At 33.0% G+C, this 18,326-nt stretch overlaps 1 protein-coding gene across 3 annotated transcripts in view; it reads right to left on the bottom strand.

The window, feature by feature from the left end:
* TBC1D8 (TBC1 domain family member 8) overlaps window positions 1–18,326 on the bottom strand; it is a 37,856-nt gene that overhangs the window by 2,977 nt on the left and 16,553 nt on the right. For 2 of the 3 annotated variants that reach the window (XM_088136612.1, XM_007430632.3), the window contains exons 5-17: window positions 17,456–17,696; window positions 12,693–12,900; window positions 11,720–11,914; window positions 10,839–11,006; window positions 9,412–9,562; window positions 8,596–8,810; window positions 5,146–5,263; window positions 4,157–4,442; window positions 3,512–3,641; window positions 3,248–3,346; window positions 2,756–2,824; window positions 1,640–1,883; window positions 806–871 (exon numbers count right to left, since the gene is read on the bottom strand). In XM_088136612.1, the coding sequence (XP_087992738.1) occupies window positions 806–871; window positions 1,640–1,883; window positions 2,756–2,824; window positions 3,248–3,346; window positions 3,512–3,641; window positions 4,157–4,442; window positions 5,146–5,263; window positions 8,596–8,810; window positions 9,412–9,562; window positions 10,839–11,006; window positions 11,720–11,914; window positions 12,693–12,900; window positions 17,456–17,696 (2,190 nt within the window). The remainder of the gene's footprint in view (window positions 1–805; window positions 872–1,639; window positions 1,884–2,755; window positions 2,825–3,247; window positions 3,347–3,511; window positions 3,642–4,156; window positions 4,443–5,145; window positions 5,264–8,595; window positions 8,811–9,411; window positions 9,563–10,838; window positions 11,007–11,719; window positions 11,915–12,692; window positions 12,901–17,455; window positions 17,697–18,326) is intronic. The other variant, XM_088136613.1, reaches the window with a different exon arrangement.

The following is an 18,326-nucleotide window of genomic DNA, read 5'->3' as shown; positions in this document are numbered from 1 at the left end:
CTACAACAGAATGGCTGAAGTGGAAGAAATTTGTGTTTGGAATGGCCAAATGAAATCCTAATCTTTTTTTAAAAAAATTATTAAATACACATATGGACATAGACAAATACATTACAGCAGAGTGAAACAACTTGATAGCTATATCTACTCTCTAACGTGAACAAGCATACTATTTCTAATAATTATAGCATAGAAATAGTGAAAGATGGAGATTGGGGAAATCATAATTTTGATTATGAATCTAAAATGCATAAAAAGCCTCAAGCAAACAGCAAAACTGTTGTATAAAATATGTACAGCAGAAATTAAATTGAGGTTCAATTATTATTAAATTACTGTAGAACCACATGCAATTCAGGGAGTAAAGAGTCTCTAAATGGTCTACATTTCTAAATGAAATCCTAATTTTAATCCTATTGAAGTATTGGGACATGACCTGAAATGAGCATTTAATGAACCCAAAAATATCAATGAGTTGAAGCCGTTTGGTAAAGAGGAACATAAACGTATGGAAGTACTGTAATTGCTGCTAAAGGAAGTACCACCTGTTACTGTCTAAAGCTTTACATACTTTTTTCCAACAAAGAGAGTAAATTTTGATGCCAGGTGTCAGTGAAGTTTGATTGGTACTGTTGTTTATTAAACCAGAATCAATTCATCTATAAATAGGGACAGAATTACAGGTTTACAAGTAAAATTGAAGGGTTCACAAACTTTCTCCAATCTACTCCAAGGACAGTTATATACAGATGAAGTAAGCCAAACCAAAAGGAAAAGGCATTAAATGTATCTTAAAAATTCTTACCAGGAGGAATGTGTAACCTGTACAACAGTTTAATTTTTTCATTCATTTCTCCATTGTACATAATATCTGTAGGAGGAAGAAAGTATACCAGAGGCTTGACTCACCTTCTCTTAAAACATAACAAAATTGTAATTTATGTGACAAACAATGAGGGGAAAATCTGCATTTAAAATTTAATTAAAAATCCAGTGATTTTAATTTAGTGATTAACTTTATGCTGGTAGTATTTGAAAGTATCCAAGTTTATTGGAGAGGGAAGGGACACTTTTTTAAGAATGACCATTCTCTTAGATTTTATTTTGAAGGTGGAAAACCTTTAGAAGAAACCATGTGGAAGAAAACAGTGCAGGCATAATTCATATGCCAAAACAGTAACACAGATTTTAAAGACAAATCCTAGCAACTTGTTTATAAAGCTATCTTCTGGAAAAGCTGCAGTTGTAACTGATTCACATTATTGAGATAAAGATAGGGAACATGAAACTATTTTGCAACTTATAAAAGCAGATTTGTTTCTTGTACAAAGTAGCATAAAATACCAGGAGAATGAATGGAAATATTTCCAGAGGAGTAGTTGGAGCCAATCATTCTTGCCTCACATTAGACGGACATATTTATTGTCACATAAACTTTTGTGAATCATTGTTCACATTGTCATACTTTGCCCACCTATAAAACAGATTACCAGAATTGCAAACTCACAGCTTAATATTCTGCTATACTGACTCATGCACCCTTTTTGCAACAACCCAGTGACACTTGCACTGTTTAGATATATAACTTCCCTGAAAACGTACTGCAGTAGAAAATCAGGGTATAAATTGAATAAGTTACCTAAGCAGCTAACAAATGCTTTGAATTCAATCAGATGGTCCATGTTTTCATCCAAAAGGCGGAATGTCCTTTCTGCTAGAACCTGAGTATGTTCACCACACATCCAAGGTGAAACAAATTTATAAAGGTTAGTAAATTGCTGAGAATCAATTATATATTGCTCAGCATAGGGTCTGCTTGGATCATGACGCTGAATTACAACTGCACTATTCCATTCCCAGTAGCAGCTTATTAAATGCTCTTTCTGGAAGAAAGAAAAAGAAAGAACAAATATTAGAATGAAAATCTTACCCATTAAGATTTTAATAGTGGGCAACTGCATGTTTGTTTATATGAATACTTGCATAATAATGTCAATATTGTATATTGCTGGTCTTAAGTTTACTGCATTCAAGCTTATCTGCTTGTAGGTATCTAGTAGGCACTCAGAGAAAAATACATGTCATTTGGTTTGATTTCAATAGGCTCTCCTAATAATCCTTCGTAAAATTAAATGTGTGGGAACGCAGGCATTTTTAGTACTTACTACTGGCAGGTTAACATAACATAATAACAATAGGACACTACTATATTGTTATCACAGATGATAGTTAGGAGAGCCTAACTTTCTCTGACCTTGGAAAAGCAAGGCATCTTTGCAGGGTGTGCTATAGAAGAATGAAATAAAAGGATTAACAACTTAGTATTACTTCCTTGTTTGGTGAATGCACCCCTTTTACTATTCTTTGCTGCTTGACACTGTCTTCCTCATTTGCTTATTTCAGAAAAAGAACAGATTTCTTTCCTGTGCCATAATATTTACAGAGATACAATTTATTTGCACTGTAGCTTTATGTAGTTTCTGTCATTCTAGATGATTAGACCGAACTATTTGTTCCATTCACTTTTAAAAACTTAAAAAGATTTTTTGAAATGGAAAAGATCTGATCAAAATCTAATTCAAGAATTCCCTTACATTTTTGGAAAAGCTACAAAACCTGAAGAACACAGATGTTAAAATACTGCAAAACATTATACATTTGTTGAGTTTTGAATATAACCTATTAACCAGATCTGCCAGTCTATCTGCCTATCTATCCTATCACAAAATTAATTTTTCTAAAAAAATGTGCGTACCTTAAACAAGTCATACAGTTCCTCCAAATCTTCTGGAACAATGGAAACATCTGGAATGACTACTCTGAGCTAAAGAGGAAACAGGAATGAGTCGAGCAGAACTATTGCACTTCTAAGTGCAATTTAAGGCATACAAAAAACTGTTTAGCTAAATGCTCCCAAACCTGGCCTCGTCTGAAGTATTTTTACTCTACTTTTTACCATATGACTTTGAATGAGACTTACAGTGTAAGAAAGGAAAAAGAATGGAGCGTAAGGGAAGAAAGAAAGAACACATCTGCATTCCATTCAAACAGTCATTCAGCAACATGTGAAGAGCCATATGTTACACATCTGTGCTTTAGTGGCTTTCTGTTTCAAGATGTAGTTTTCTGTTCCTTCAGAAATCATTCTTTAAATATCTTTTGAACTTTAAATTTACAAGCAAGCCGAAGACTGTTTTTATTGCTCAAGTTGGCACAGTTTTAAAACCATGATTTTAAAAACTCGTACCACGTTCTGTTTAGTCGTTTCTTCATGACTCTGGAGTACACGGATCCTGTGTTTGTAGCGCATGTGCTCAATCTGTTCCACAGAATGGTCTCCAAATTTCTACAATACGGAACAGATGTTTTTCACTTTAGTTTGAAATGTCACTCTTCATTGAGTTAGAATGGTTGTGAATTCTTAATTCACTCTCAAAGCAAAACATTTCTTTACATTAAGGACATGAAAAGAATACTGGAATATATCACTAGCTACTACATTGGTGACTACCTCATAAGAATCCCGTATTAGATCCGCTATTTCTGTTATAGGACAAGGTTCCATATCATCGCTGAAAAAGGCATGTTGGTTCCCAATTGGTGGCAAAGGGCTTTCCTCATTTTTAACATGATCTAAAAATCTAAAAGAGATATATATTTAAATCCACTGCCAAACATCCAATATGATGCAAGCATACTTTTATTCCTCACTGCACACTCCCTCCCTCCCCAATTTTTCTCTCTCTCTAAAAATTCCACTGAGCTTCTTGTATTCTGGCACCTTCTGTTGTCACTTTATATTACAGGGCTCTGATTTCCTTAGCAATAAAGAGAGTTTATTTTCAAGCTGTGTGGAACCAAATTAGGCCTGTTGTTTACCAACACTGTTTCCACAGAATAACATTCATTTATGAAGCCTGCTGTACTGGAAAAACAGCATTTATTTCTTAAGTTTCTAAAGGAATAGTGTCTGGGGCTGCAAACAGGAATTCAGCCCAGCAGTGAATTATGATATATCCTATTAGACATTCATATCCTTTGCTCTGTCTTTCTGAATAAATCTATTAATGTTAATTAAGCAATAGATGAATTAAAGTACCAATTTAAGCGACTGGTCTGTCAACCTTAGATAAAACAGTCAGAACGTGGAGAGTACCTGCTAAGAATCATCAAGGCATGCCCTTCATCTTTGCTGCTGCACAGTTCCACAGCATTGGCTTCGAGAACAGCTAAGCCAAACTGGAAAATGGCCTTTATCCCATCAAAGAAGAAACAGTCTACAACATTAACAGCACTTTCGAGGGGCATGATACTAAGGAAAAGAGTGAGGAACCACGACAAAGAAACAGAAGCTAGTGTGGAGAGATCTTTAAAATGTTCAGCTAGTTCAGGAAGTCTCTCTCTGATTAATTCTTCAAATACTGACTGGTCCACTTGAGCACCTGAAAAACCACGGCAAGGCAGGTTAGTCGAGGCAGAAGGGATTTGTTACTTTAGCTTTATTTACAAATACAATTCACAATGTAAAACAATACAAAAACAATCTAATTTGCTGTTATCTATCCAAAGTGCTGCTTCTATGAATCCAAGCTTGGCACTGAGCTGCCAAGCATTTTAGCTTATTACAACCTTGGGGGAAAAAAAAGAAAAAAAGAAAGGGTGGGATCCGATGCACCCGAAGGTGAAGGGCTTCTATACAATTACTTTCAGTTTAAATATCTCAATATAACTAAGTAGAATAAACAACTGTTTTTTAAAAGTGCCAACTAAGTTGTGAAGCTGCTTTTACTGTGTAAAATTAAAAAAAAAAAAGATTGTAGCTAAATTCAAGACCCCAGAGATCCATATCACCCCCACTCTGATGATTTTCCAGAAGGTCTTAAAAACCTGGATGTTGTCCAAGCCTTGGAGTGGGGCATTTGCGGAACTCTGACGGTGATTTTTTTGTTAAATGGAGTGGGTTAGTCTGGATACACAGGATTTTCGTGCTGTTTTTCTTACTTGATGTAAGCCACCCAGAGTAATTTTGGAGTTGGGTGGCTTCTCAATCTCAGAAACAGATAAATTCATCTCAGAAATAAGAATAAATAAATAAAAAAGGTGACAGGACAATGACAAAGAGAAAGGAGGAGGAGGCAGACTCACCTATCACCCGGTGATTAAAATAATCTGGGAGCATCCTTTCACAAACAGATACAAGCAGCCAAAAAGCTTCCTCTTCCTTAGCATATAGCAATAAAACTGAGGTCAGTATATTCATGGACTGTTAGGAAGCCAGAGGGGGAAAATATAAGCAACCTTGATATTACACATCCTGATTACTATATCATTATGTATTGATTATTAAATATCCTGAATGTATCAGTCTTTAGATCAAAGATCCTAGTTTCCATAAAAAAACTGTAAGTGTGACTAGGATAAAACTGGAGTTTGGTGGTTTGTGATATACTGGCAAAAATGTGCCAAAACTGAACGATACTGTGTTCTTACAGTTAGCAGGGAAAGTTATACGTGGCAGAGATAGGATTATGACTGGTAACCTAGCCCATTCTATTGTACCAAAAAGTATTTGTGAAAGCCTTAGTTGGACAAGCAAGATGGGCAATAGAGGTCCAACAGACCTATCCTATATACAACATTTCTGGCAACTGTTGTATATAGAAGATTATTACTGGGAATATAGAAGGGCTAATGAAAAAATTCATGAATTAATGGAATGAAATAAAATAGATATGTTGTATATTTGTGAAAGTAAGAAAAAGGAGAGGATGTATTAGATTTGATGGGTGGGAATGAGCTGAGAAAATATAGAAAAAAGTGTACCATTTGGAGAGCTAAGGATAAATGAGAAAGGTAATTGTTTAGCATCTGCTTAGAAAATAGTCTTTGTCAAATATGTGGTTTAGCCATAATTGTATTCATGCATTAGCATGGCAAAGGAATGAATCTAAAATCATGACTGACTTTACTGTTTGTGGTGAAAGTTTAAGAAGATAAGTAAAAGATTTAAAGATGTTAAGAGGTTCTGAATGTGAAACACCATTAATTGGTGGTGTCAAGACTGGATATTGGAAAAAAGTAGACATGGAAGAAAAGAAAAAATATGAAGGAAACTAGAGAGAAAGCAGAATGATTGAAGAAAGATGAAGTACAAATCCTGTATGAAAAAGTTTTAGAAAACAGATTTGTCTCTCAACAGAATTATGAAGAATAATTAAGAATTATACCTGAATGAAAGGTAGATATAAGGAAGGATGATGTGGCTGCTTGGAACAGAGTGAAAAGAATTATATTACAAAGTCTCACAGAAACTGTACCATATTAATGGTAAAAATTAGTAAGGATGCCTAATAGAATGATAAAGTGAAAGAGTTTGTGGATACGAAAAAATTGGTTATAAGAAAACAGAGTAATTTTTATAGAAATAAACATCTGTTTTGAAAGTGGGTTAAAAATAACTAAACAAGGAGCCTCCAGTAGAGTGAACAGAATTAACAATAAAAGAGATGAACATGAAGAGAGGGAATATTGGACCAAGTATTTTAGAGATCTGTATACTAATGATATAGATATGTCATTAGAGAAATATTAAAATATGGATACTTATGGAACAGCTATATAACTTGTTTAAGTTTGTATAAAGACTGCATCTGTGCATGATGTTTGGAAGAGTTTCCATTTTACAAAGAAAATGTAAGAGTAATTGTAAAAATTACTGGGTTAAAGGTGCCTGTGAAAGTTTTTGGCAGAATTCTGACTGAAAGGCAATAGAAGATAACACTGAGCAAAATTGGGAAGTGCAGTGCAGGTTTATACAAAGCAAGGGGTGTAGAGACCACATTTTTGATTATCAGAAGATTATACAGAAATATATGACTTTGAGAAGGTCAGTTTACTACAAGTTTATTGAAATAAAAGAAAGCATGATTGTGAATAGGCTTAAATTAAGGAATGTTTTGAACACATATGGAGTTAAGATGCATAAAAATAATTGGAATGCTTATCTAATGACATATATTGAGTAGGGAATAAGACAAGGATGTGTTATGTCCCCTTGCATAAAACTACAAGAAATATTTTGGATGTTAGAGGTTGGTTAGTTGGGAATGTAAATGTGTACATAATTTTGTATACAGATGATGTGTTATTGGCTGAGAACGCCAATAATGTTCAGCAAAGGTTAGACTGCATGTTCAGTGTGATCTAAAGTTAATGTAGTAAAGACCAGATAGTTATGTTTGATAGGTAAAATGGAGTGAATGAGCAAGTTACAGATAAATTACAAAAAATTAGAGCAAGATGAGTTTGTATACCTTACCAAGTTGTGCAATTTTTTAAAAACTTCATTTTGGCCAACACTGATTTTTTAAAGCTTAATTCTTGTGTGGGAAAGGTTTAAGGAAGAAGGGGTGGTTAGAGGGCACCAGTTACTCAATTTTACTGTAGTACCTGAAATTCAGAAAAATCGAGCGCACATAGAACATAAAAAATTAAGATACTCCTAAATGAATGTATCAAGTTTAAATGTTTTCACTTTGATACTAATTTTTGCATAATTAAATATTACATTATTTTTCTACATGACCAAAACAGAATAAATAATATTACTCAACTCTGCTATGCTCAGTTATATTCTATACTTAGTCTACAGGCCTGTACTCATATACTTGAGAGGAAGTAAGTCTATTGAACAAAGCAGGATTGACTTTTCAGTAATCATACCTATAGCTAAATAGGACTATATAGACAAAAAGACTATAGCTGGGTCCTAAGCAGCTCTTCTTTGTACGAAATGGAAGCGGAATTTCCAGCTCCCGTATTCTCCGCTACTATTTCTGCATACTTTATTCTGTGCAGTTCTCAAGGGGATCCTTAAGATGTCTCTGAATTTATGACTTACAGACCACAGCTTTTAGCCTACAACAGAAGAACTACAGCTGAGTTAGCTATAGATAGAAATATACAACAGAACTGCTTTCTCATTTTCTTAAAATTAAATTTTCAAAGTAACAGAAACCAAGGTATGATCTCCGAACAAGATAAAAAAGCTCCTCAATAGTATTATACTATTATACTCACTTATTAGCGAGGATAATACTATTCCAATTCTCTCTCAGTATCTTCACTTAAACAGATCTAGAAAATGTCTACAAATGTAAGGGAATCAGAAAAACAATAGGGGACAGGATCTAGATTCACTCCAAGTTATAGTAAGTTCCACTGAAATAAATGATACTTAACTTACTCATGGCTAATCTAAGCCCCATCCATTCAATAGCTGAAGTATAAATATGATTCTGTAAATCCAGTTCTATGAGTTTTCTCTATTGGTTTCCTGTAATGCTACCAATAGAACTATGGGGAACATAGTCTAGATGAATTAACTAAAATGCGTTTAGATTAAAAGAGTAAACTGAAAGTCTTCTTTGTGCTTCAATTCAACTTCACACAAAGGATAGAAATGGTAGAATGGACCTCTCTCCTTATCTAGTAAGCTTCCATTTACCTTGGTTAATCTCCTGTAATACCTTGAGACCTGTAATTCTTAAGCAAAAGAAAACTCATTTACAAGTTAATGTCATAAAAAATCTTTACCTGGCAGTACCCAATTTTGGGGTTTCTGTGTGCATAAGCTGTCAACACTCTTCTCAATGCAGCTATGCCTCTTTCATTCTGGAAGGTAGGGTGCTCAGGTAGTGAGCGATGCAAGTCACGCTCTATTTCCTCTGTCGCTATGCAATACATACCCATGGACGTTTCCACTAAATTTTCATAGTAACCAGGATGTGAATACAAATCAGACACAGCATCTGAACCAGTAATAAATGCAAAAAAAGGATACATTAGCAATGCAAACACACTATTAAATAAAACATCTATTTGTTCACAAATATGATGAGACTTTTCCTGTTAAAACTAGGTTTAACTGCAGCCCACATACAGCAACATACTGTGGGCATAAATAAATCATCCTTGTATTAGCATTATATTGGAAAACATCCCAGTTTACATATTTAAGTCTTACAACTTCCAAATCAATTATTTGTGCCAAGTATAACATCTCTTCAGTATCTAGTATATAAATATTATTTTGGCATCCCGTCTTTAAAGAATATTAAACTATATAATTTTATTTACTATTATAGCAAATAAAAGTAAATACTATATTTACTATATCACATAAAAGAAACACCTGATATTTAAATGTCTATATAGTACTAAGTCAACAAAAATTTTAGTATTTTCTTTCTCTGAAATTTAATCTCTTTATACACTAGAGTCTCCATTCTTTCTTCCTCTTGATCCTCTTGCTCCTAAAAAGCACAGAAAAATGGACACCAACTTTTGCTTCCTTTCTTCTATGGTGAAGTGACATAATTTGGAGTATAAGTCAAGTTACAGAATTCTCACCTGAGAAAAGGAGCCACAGTTTGCCTCGTAATGATTCTGGGATTCCCATAGCAACTAGTTTCCTAATTTTCTCTGTTCGAAACATACAAACAGTTCGGCCATACTCAGCAAAATGATCATTCCACAACCTCTCTTTTATTTGCTCTCTAGACTAAAAGCAAAGGATACATATTAAATTTCCTATTAGAAGCCACATTGCTAGGAAATAACGTCTCATTCTAAGAAACAGTTTTACTTAGTACAGATGGAAATATGAAGAGAAAATGGTTGAAATCCTATAATTTGATCAACTTATAAAGTTATAATGGATATTGAAAATTTGGCTGCCATTTAGAAAGCCTGAAAACAAGCCCATATCATTTTACATGAGACACAGCTGGCATAAATCAATGAAACCAGTCCATTTCATTTAATTCAATATAAGCTTGACTGGAGAAAAATGTATTAATTTTTATAAAGATAATACATGCAATACAAAGTTGCTGTAATCAAGAGCAACTTAGAATCATAAACATTATAAAAATCTGAACAAAACAATTGTTTAATATTAATAACAGTAGATGATTGGGAGCATGTATTATCAATTAATCTCTTGATCCACAATATGAGTTTGTTATCTATTTTTTAAAATTCTCTGTTTTAAAAATGAGAGAATCACAGTATGATCTATATTTAATGATAGGCTTAACAACTGAATTAATTTTATATAGCTATTTATTCATATATAAACAAGTATAATTGGGGTGGTTTATGTTTAGTTCAATTTATTACTATAAGATATTTAGGGTTTTTTTTCCTTTACTGATTAATCACTACTTAATATGGATTTTCATTTCACCATTTTAATAAAAAAAATGTAAAGGTACACAGGGAAAAATGTAATAGGAGGTAAAATCTATTCTGCAAGCAAACACCATTCCATATAACTAAAAATAAGCTATAAGGCAGAAAATGTTTGTTGTTAAGGGACAGAATAAGCTATTGTATTTGGTTGTGAATGCTTAAAATGATTCAGAAGAGGTGCTCTAGAACACATGAGAATGCTAGCCAAGCACCTCTTTCAGTTCAGGTTTTAAATGATCTGTTTTAATGAGTCAACATTCATGAGTCAACTCATAACAGCATTTGCATATATTCTGAAGCAGCTCTTCTGAATAATTTCTGAAGTATGTATAGCTCTTATATTTACTCCAACCTGCAGATTCAGGAGAATGAAGGATGGAGGAAGAAGTAGTTATACGAAACAAATAGGAAAACCCTTTAATTCTTCAGGGGAAAAAATGACCCGATACCAGAAACTCTTCAATGTGATATGGTATGGTTTCATGTGACATGTTTAAAATATGTTAGTAAACATGATAACAAGCAGTGGCTGTGACTAATAAATGTTTTCCAAATGAGCTTCCAAAAATCTCCCTACAACATACCATTCTAAAGTCAAGGCCGTCCATTCTAGTAGGATGAAATGCTGAACTCCGAGCCTCTACATTTGGCAGGTGCCTGCTGTTTCTGTCATTTTCACACTTATCATTACTCTGAGAAACTATTCCAAAGCTCCCCAATTTATAGTCAGCATGTATTACAAGAGAGTTCTGCTGCATAAATACGAAAAATAACAGGACAAATTTGATATCATACTGAACAATCTAGATCCAATTAAAGGCTACTAATATAGTTATCAATATTTTTTGCAGTGCTGTAAGAATTATGCAGTTAGTGAATGATAAAGTTCACATTAATTGGATGTAAGCAGTGTATAAAATTAACCAACAGTAAAAATTGTTCAGATTTTTTCTAAGTCTGTTCTGCTATCTCTTTGAGTGTATTTCTCAAATATGTATAAGCTATTTCACCAACTACAGTGCTCTCGATTTTAAGGAATGTTACAGTTATACATTTTTATAGTGCAATACTGAATCAACATATGCAATTACTGAATTACATTAAGATACGGTTTGCATAATTACATCATGCTAAGACAAAACCAAAAAGCCACAGTATGATTTCATGTGACATGTGAATTCTATCAATATGTGCAAATGTAGAGCTCTATCATCAACTGTTATTCTGAATATATTCTAAGATTAATACTTCTGTTCTTCAGCTGGAAATAAATAAAGGATAGACTCATCTTTCAAATTCTTCTCTAATCCCACTTTGAATTCCACATCTGGAAAGTCAGCAACTTTAAATTGTAATATATAACCCTTATTTTAAAGCAACAATGCTACAATATATTTCTAGTACTACTACTTTTTTCTAGTTTTAACAAATTAGCCAAATATAGAATATGTTGAACAAGAAATACCGTATCTTTGTTTTTCAAAGCATTCTGAGGCACAAGGCTGTTTGTCTTCACTTGTTTTAGTCTCAAACATAGATTCTCTACCAGAGTATCCCTGTCCTTCAGTTCAATGAACTGAAAAGCTGTCTTGCTTTTTATGCTGATAATGATGGGATTGGGTAGAAGACTAGTGTCCTCCATCTTCTCAATACTAGCTACCTGTTAACAAAAATTATTTACAAAAGTGAGAAATATGTCCTGATATTGATATATCACCAACACTCAAAACCGCTGTTTCACTCTAGAAATGCACATCCCTACTGGAAAAGGTTTGAAAAGAAGTCTGATCCTTCTTAGGGCTTTGCTACTGAGAAATAAAAGTATCCCATGGACTGAAACTCTGGGAATTACCTATTGTAGTTTTTCAGATCACAGCCCAAATAAGAAAAAATGCATTTTTGAACTCTCTTAAGCAATGTACCTTCTAAAAACCAATTTTTAGAAATGTAACTTCCTTTACAAGATATCCTTTGAGTGGTTATTTAAAGGATATTTAAGATTGTAGTCTGCAGTCTGAATTGAATTTCTATTACTCTTTTTATGCAATAAAGTTTCATGTTCATTATCATTGTTATTTTTGATTTGGAAATCACATCAAGTAATTATGAAATGAGTTATTACACAGATTGGGATAAATGGATATATAACACCCCACCAACACTGACAGGGCAAGCAGTTGTATATAAACAGAAAGCAAACCCCACTCCCTTCTAGCGCTGAAGATGTTACCTAGTCAGGTAACGAAGTCTGCAAGAAAATAATCAAGCTCAGGGAACCCCATGGACTCTAAATTGATATACTTCTAAGAACTTCCCCCCCTGCACCAATACTTTAATTGGGAATTCGTGTCAAAATATTTCAAGTTAGTGATCATATCCTTCCTTTCAGAGGCATAATAGATTTTAAAACAAAACATATTAGTGAATGACATACTAACCTCAGTAAGTGGAATAAGAACATTACAGCAGCCATCTTCTTTGCTGGCAAAACAAATATAACCATCTGAAGCATACAGCTTCCCAGCTGTGTGACAACGACTGAAGGGAGTCCATAACGAGCAATCCACAATTTCACGCAACCTCTCTTTCTTTGGTAACCTGAAAAGGGCTCTGAAGTATTCATTTTGTGCTCTTGTCTCAAGATCTCTGTTAAAGAAGAAGGAGATACTTATTTACAGGCAATTTAAGTGCCCTTTTTAATACAACAGGGTCTCCAGAGTAGAAGAAATATATGCGAGAGAGAGAAAATTGATGCTTGTGGTTGGGTTCAAACTTAGTCATATTATTTGAAGAAACCCTGGGACACAAGTCAGTTAAATCTATTTATTTTAACAAGCCTATTGTCAGCCCATTCCCCATTGCTGAGTTTAAGTCCTATCTACCCATCTTTGATTGTGCAACACATCAGTAAAAAAATGTTCTGCCAGGACACATTTTTGTTATAACTGTTAAAGTGGAGAAAAACCATAAATATGAATAAGCCTGGAACCCATTTATCTTAACACATATTTGAAAGTTTTTAAAATTCAAATAGCAACCAGAATTGTCACAAAATATGTTACTATGATATACTGTATATGTATTCCTTGTTGCTAACAACTTCCCTACATGCAGTTTGTAAATAATTAGCAGAAAGACAGGAATGAAACTCTTATAGGTGGATACATATGCCATATGTTGGTTTTAGCATGCATACCCAAAGGTATCCAATGAGGTGGATACAAGTAGCAAAATATTCTTTCTTTCTTTTTTAGAACGTAACAGACTCGGTTTTAGGTATGCAATTATTTATTTTATTTATTAATTAAATTTATCCCCACCCATCTCCCCCTAATGGGGGACTCTGGGTGGCTCACAACTCATTAAAACAATAAATAAATATACAATTACATAAACCTGTACAAAACAATTACTAAAAAAGAAACAGGCTTCAGCATTAGCACGCTAGTGGGTAATTTGCATGTCTTTGTAAGATTCTAGCTGATATGCTGACTGCAGGTGTAACCAATCCAAAGCTACAACCTGCTTTTAGCTAGGTAAATCTGAAACATCCTTATAAACAACATAGTACCAAAGGACCCCTATAAATACAGTTTGTTAGTGAAGTTCTATTATTCCTACTTATGTTGTTCCTACTGTTCCACTAAAGAATGAAATGTGTGGGCTAGAAAAATCTAAGGACTGCATTCTAACACACATGCTTTATCTGACAAGAAAAATGAAACACACAGTGAGAAATTGAAAATTTAGAACACCTTTTTTCCCTGATAAACAGCCTAATTAAAATATAGCTTGATGCATCATTTTGCTTACTTCATTTTAAAGAAACAAAAAGCTTGAAGCTATGTAGAAATAAACATTGGCTGAATGATCTGCTTAAGCTATAGTTTCCAAGATTCAAAAGTTGTATTTTATTAAAAAAGCAAACAAGAGAAAGGAAGAAAACACTAGGTTAATAATACAAATATTCCGCTGGAAAATTAATAAGACGTGTAACAATCTGCTATGAATAAGGCTGTAATTGACTCAGTATATTTTTCGTTGTATCCAAAAGTGATAAACTAGTAATAAACTTTCCAATTTGAAGAGGTGCTTTTGCTAAAATACAAATACATGTGAACCACCAATTGTTTTTAAAATGTATATGCATAGTTTTTTAATGATGCAATTATACCTAACATGTATATATAAAAGGAACTTATATAATTTTGGGATTTTAGTAGATTCCATCTAATAAAGACCACAAATACCAGAACTGTGCAGCAACTCAGATTCAATCTCCAAAAAGTGCTTTGGAACATGTGGGAATGCAAAATGGCTTGAAATATCTTCATGGAGCCATATCTTTTCCCAGGACTGTGCAATCCTGAGAATGGGCCAACTGCTTTAAGGTGCTGCAGACAGGCACTATATTCACGCTCCAACATGCAGCATGGAAACAGAGTCTAAAGTGCTGTACCACCCTAACATCTATAAAAAGAAGAATTTGGGGAGGGACTATAGTTCTGACAAGATTAAGGTCAGACAAAAATCTAAGCTGTAGAAGAAATAGCACAGCACACACCAAGCTCAAGAGCAAGATCGGAACTTGTTAAATGAGTCTTTTCTTAAACATGGGGCTGAAGGATATACTTCTTCATGTTGTATTTCCAGCGTGTTCCTACCATTTCTATAAACCAGGATCTCCAATCTGCTTATAACTTTGGAATGGATAAATCAAGTTTCTAAAGTTGTTCAAAATGCTTCTGAAATGCAGCAGAGTTGCAAGAGAATGGCGCCCCCCCCCCTTGACACTGTAAAATAAGGAATATATTTTTTTGAAAATACATTTCTGGTTTCAGGTTGAAAGCAGATATAATAAAGAATTAAAAGGGAAATAAATGTATGTTTTCATGCTAAATACATATCTGTTAGACAAAAGGGTTTATGCATTATACATGTTAGATAAAAAGTGCATTTTAAAAATTTCTGTAGTTAAGTTAAGTGCATTTTACTAGATATTACAGTACAGTAAAGTTGTAACTGATTTGGATCCTAAGTTCCCTGAAAATATTTTGACTCATGGAATGGGAATTATCCATGTTTTTCATTCCTATACAATAATCTCTTATGACCTCTGTAATTTTTCATGAAACTGTGTACAATTAAAAAAATGGAAAAAAAATCCAATCATGTAAGCCTGAACCTGATGCCTGAAATAGTTCAGCTTAGATATGTACTAATATAGTGAGAATTAACTCTACTTCAACTACAGGATGGTACTAATAACAATAACTTCATTTCAATTTAAATTCCAAAATGTTCTGCATTGTACTATGTATATCTTTCCAATACTTATTTTTTTTAACCACATAAATAAAAATTACCACATACAATAAAACATTCCTTCTGTTTCATAACATTTCATAAACAAGAATTAGTTGTAATTTTTTACTTCGATATGATACAGAGTCAGAATGAACAAAGAACTGTATGATAAAATGAATGCAAAATTTTACAGAAACAGTTAGAACAATGGAAAGAATTATGGACTAGATCTATAAAATTTACACCAAGTTACAACTCAAAGGCAAATTGGTACAAAATGTTCTGCAGATGGTATACAAATCCATCAATAATATCTAAGATAGACAAATCATACTGTAATAAACATTGGAAATGTCATGAAACAGAATGAATGTTTTATTGTATGTGGTAGACATGTAAAAAAAAACCCCATAAGTACTGGAAAGATATACATAGTACAATGCAGAAAATGTTGGAATTTAAATTGAAATGAAACCACAATTTTTTAAATTAGGTATAATTTCAGAAACAATCAATAAAAAAAATCTTAATTCAATGACATATATGCTTACAGCAGCAACGATAAATTTTGCTCAACAATGGAAGAAAGATATAATTCTGACAGTATCTGATTGGGAACTTAAACTTGGAGAATAGCAGCAATGGCTAAACTAACAGTATATACACAACAGAAGTTTAACCAAATTTAAGCAAGAATGATTCCCTTACATACATCACACAGCATGGCAAATGCGATCACTTACAGTCTGGCTTCTGAGGGGGCTTAAATGTCTACAATACTGTAAATTAGCAGATGTACAAAAAGGGGGAAGTTAGAAATCCAATAGTTATTTTTCTTTATCTTTTTTCCTCTTTTTTTAAAAAACTATTTTTGGTAATTTAATTCTTGTTAAATTTGTATTGCTTATCTATTTTTTCCTTTTATTAACATACATACAATACACACACACACACAAAGTACACAATGGAGACGTTTAACACTAAGTAATCATCTCAAGACTGAAACCTTTATTGTACAAGAAATACTTTGATGCAATTTGCAGTTAATCTCTTTTTCTTAATGTTATATTTAATTTTGGATGAAAAAGTCAACTAATTTTATGCTTGTAATATCGACATTCTAAACTAACTAATATTGTTAGAATTTTTTTTCTTTTCTCTATTTCTAATACCCTAAGTTATCCAAAAAATAGAATGTCAGTAATTTTTTAATATTATATAAATATCATTGTAACAAAACAATATAATGTATTAAGATTCAAAACAATAAAAAGAAAAAGAAAAAAAGTATTGATTGTAATTCAACATTATTTTTGCTAAACAGCACTTGATAGAATAAAATATCAATCGCAGTGAGGAATAGTTTTTCTAAGTAGGCACGGCAACTCTCACTTGCCCAATCAATAAAAGAAAAATATCAGCTGGGTACTATACAAGACTTAATAATTACATATGTGGAGTTAGGGTAAGAGTCTGCTTCCCATCAACATTTCTTTCTATCTATCCATGCAATATGTACAATAATATTCCAAATGCACTATGCAGGAACAGCCTCTCTCTGTTGTGATATATCTAATTCACAAAGCAAATTTGTTAATGTTCCAAAAAAACAGTAATTCAAATAGGAAAAAAAAAAAAGGAAAAGTACTATTGTTTCAAAAACAATAGTCTGAAATTGAACTACAAGTTTTACATCAATTGAGATATTTTAAAAGATCTGTACTGATCTAGAATGAGTGGTTAGTATAAAAATAGTATAAAATATTTGAAAGTTATTTTTCTTTCATTTGTTGCTCTTTCTCAGATAGGTGATCTCTTTATTTTGACATGATTATGCTACAATAGTACTAAGGGGGGAAAAGTCTCCAATAAACCATAAAAGTTTATTATTTACCTTTTGGTGATTTGAGTAGGGTCTTGCAGACCTGGATCCAGTTCAAAGATCTCATTATCTAGTAACCTGCGGAGAGTTACATCTGCCAACTGTTCCATTATCCTGAATGCCTCATCAATATTAAGAAACATGGAGAAATCTCGTTCTTTATTTTGAGTGGTGATACGGATAATGTCAGTCATAAATATGTTGGAGGTTCTTTCCAGTTTCTGAATATCAACCCAGGGAATAATAAGTTTTACTGAAATTATAGGAAACAAAAATATTGTTTCAAATAATCATCAAAATCCAGAAAATCTCACAAAAATACCAGTATTCTCCATGTTTCCTTAAAAGTGAATCCTGCTACAGTTTGGCATAAAAGAGTATACATAAATCTGTATCCACTGTAATACAGAAGAAGCATAAATGCATATAGTGTATTTTTCATCACTATGCTTTATTCTTATGGACACTGAAACAAAACTACTCTAAGCATACTTTGGTTTCTCTTCAAATTGGACAAATCCTTTTTTTTTTTTTTAACTGAAGATTTCTGTGGAGAAACAAAGCTACTCTGAGCAAGGCATATGGCAAACTGAATATGCAATTCCTGAATGCAAAGTTAAAAGTTTTTAAAAATAAGTATGCAAGGGGTGTGTGTGTGTGCGTGTGCACATGCACACATGCTTATATCTATCTATACACATATGTAAAAAAAATATAGAAAAATGTATGTGTAGTAATATTTAACGATTAATACATCCAAGGATTGCTTACTGATTGCCACTGATGTGCTATTTTTTTCTTTTGCAAATAGAAAATGAAGCCAAATAGCAATGCAGACACCATTTCTTATACTGTAGTCACAAGGTCTCAGCTCTAAAACCAA

This window comes from Python bivittatus, unplaced genomic scaffold, assembly GCF_059951505.1.
Source record: "Python bivittatus isolate LINGU-HERP-01145 unplaced genomic scaffold, Pbiv_v1 ctg000060_np1212, whole genome shotgun sequence".
Classification (NCBI taxonomy): domain Eukaryota; kingdom Metazoa; phylum Chordata; class Lepidosauria; order Squamata; family Pythonidae; genus Python; species Python bivittatus.
The sequence above is the reverse complement of the archived record's forward strand: the minus strand, read 5'-3'. Positions and strand labels throughout refer to the sequence as shown.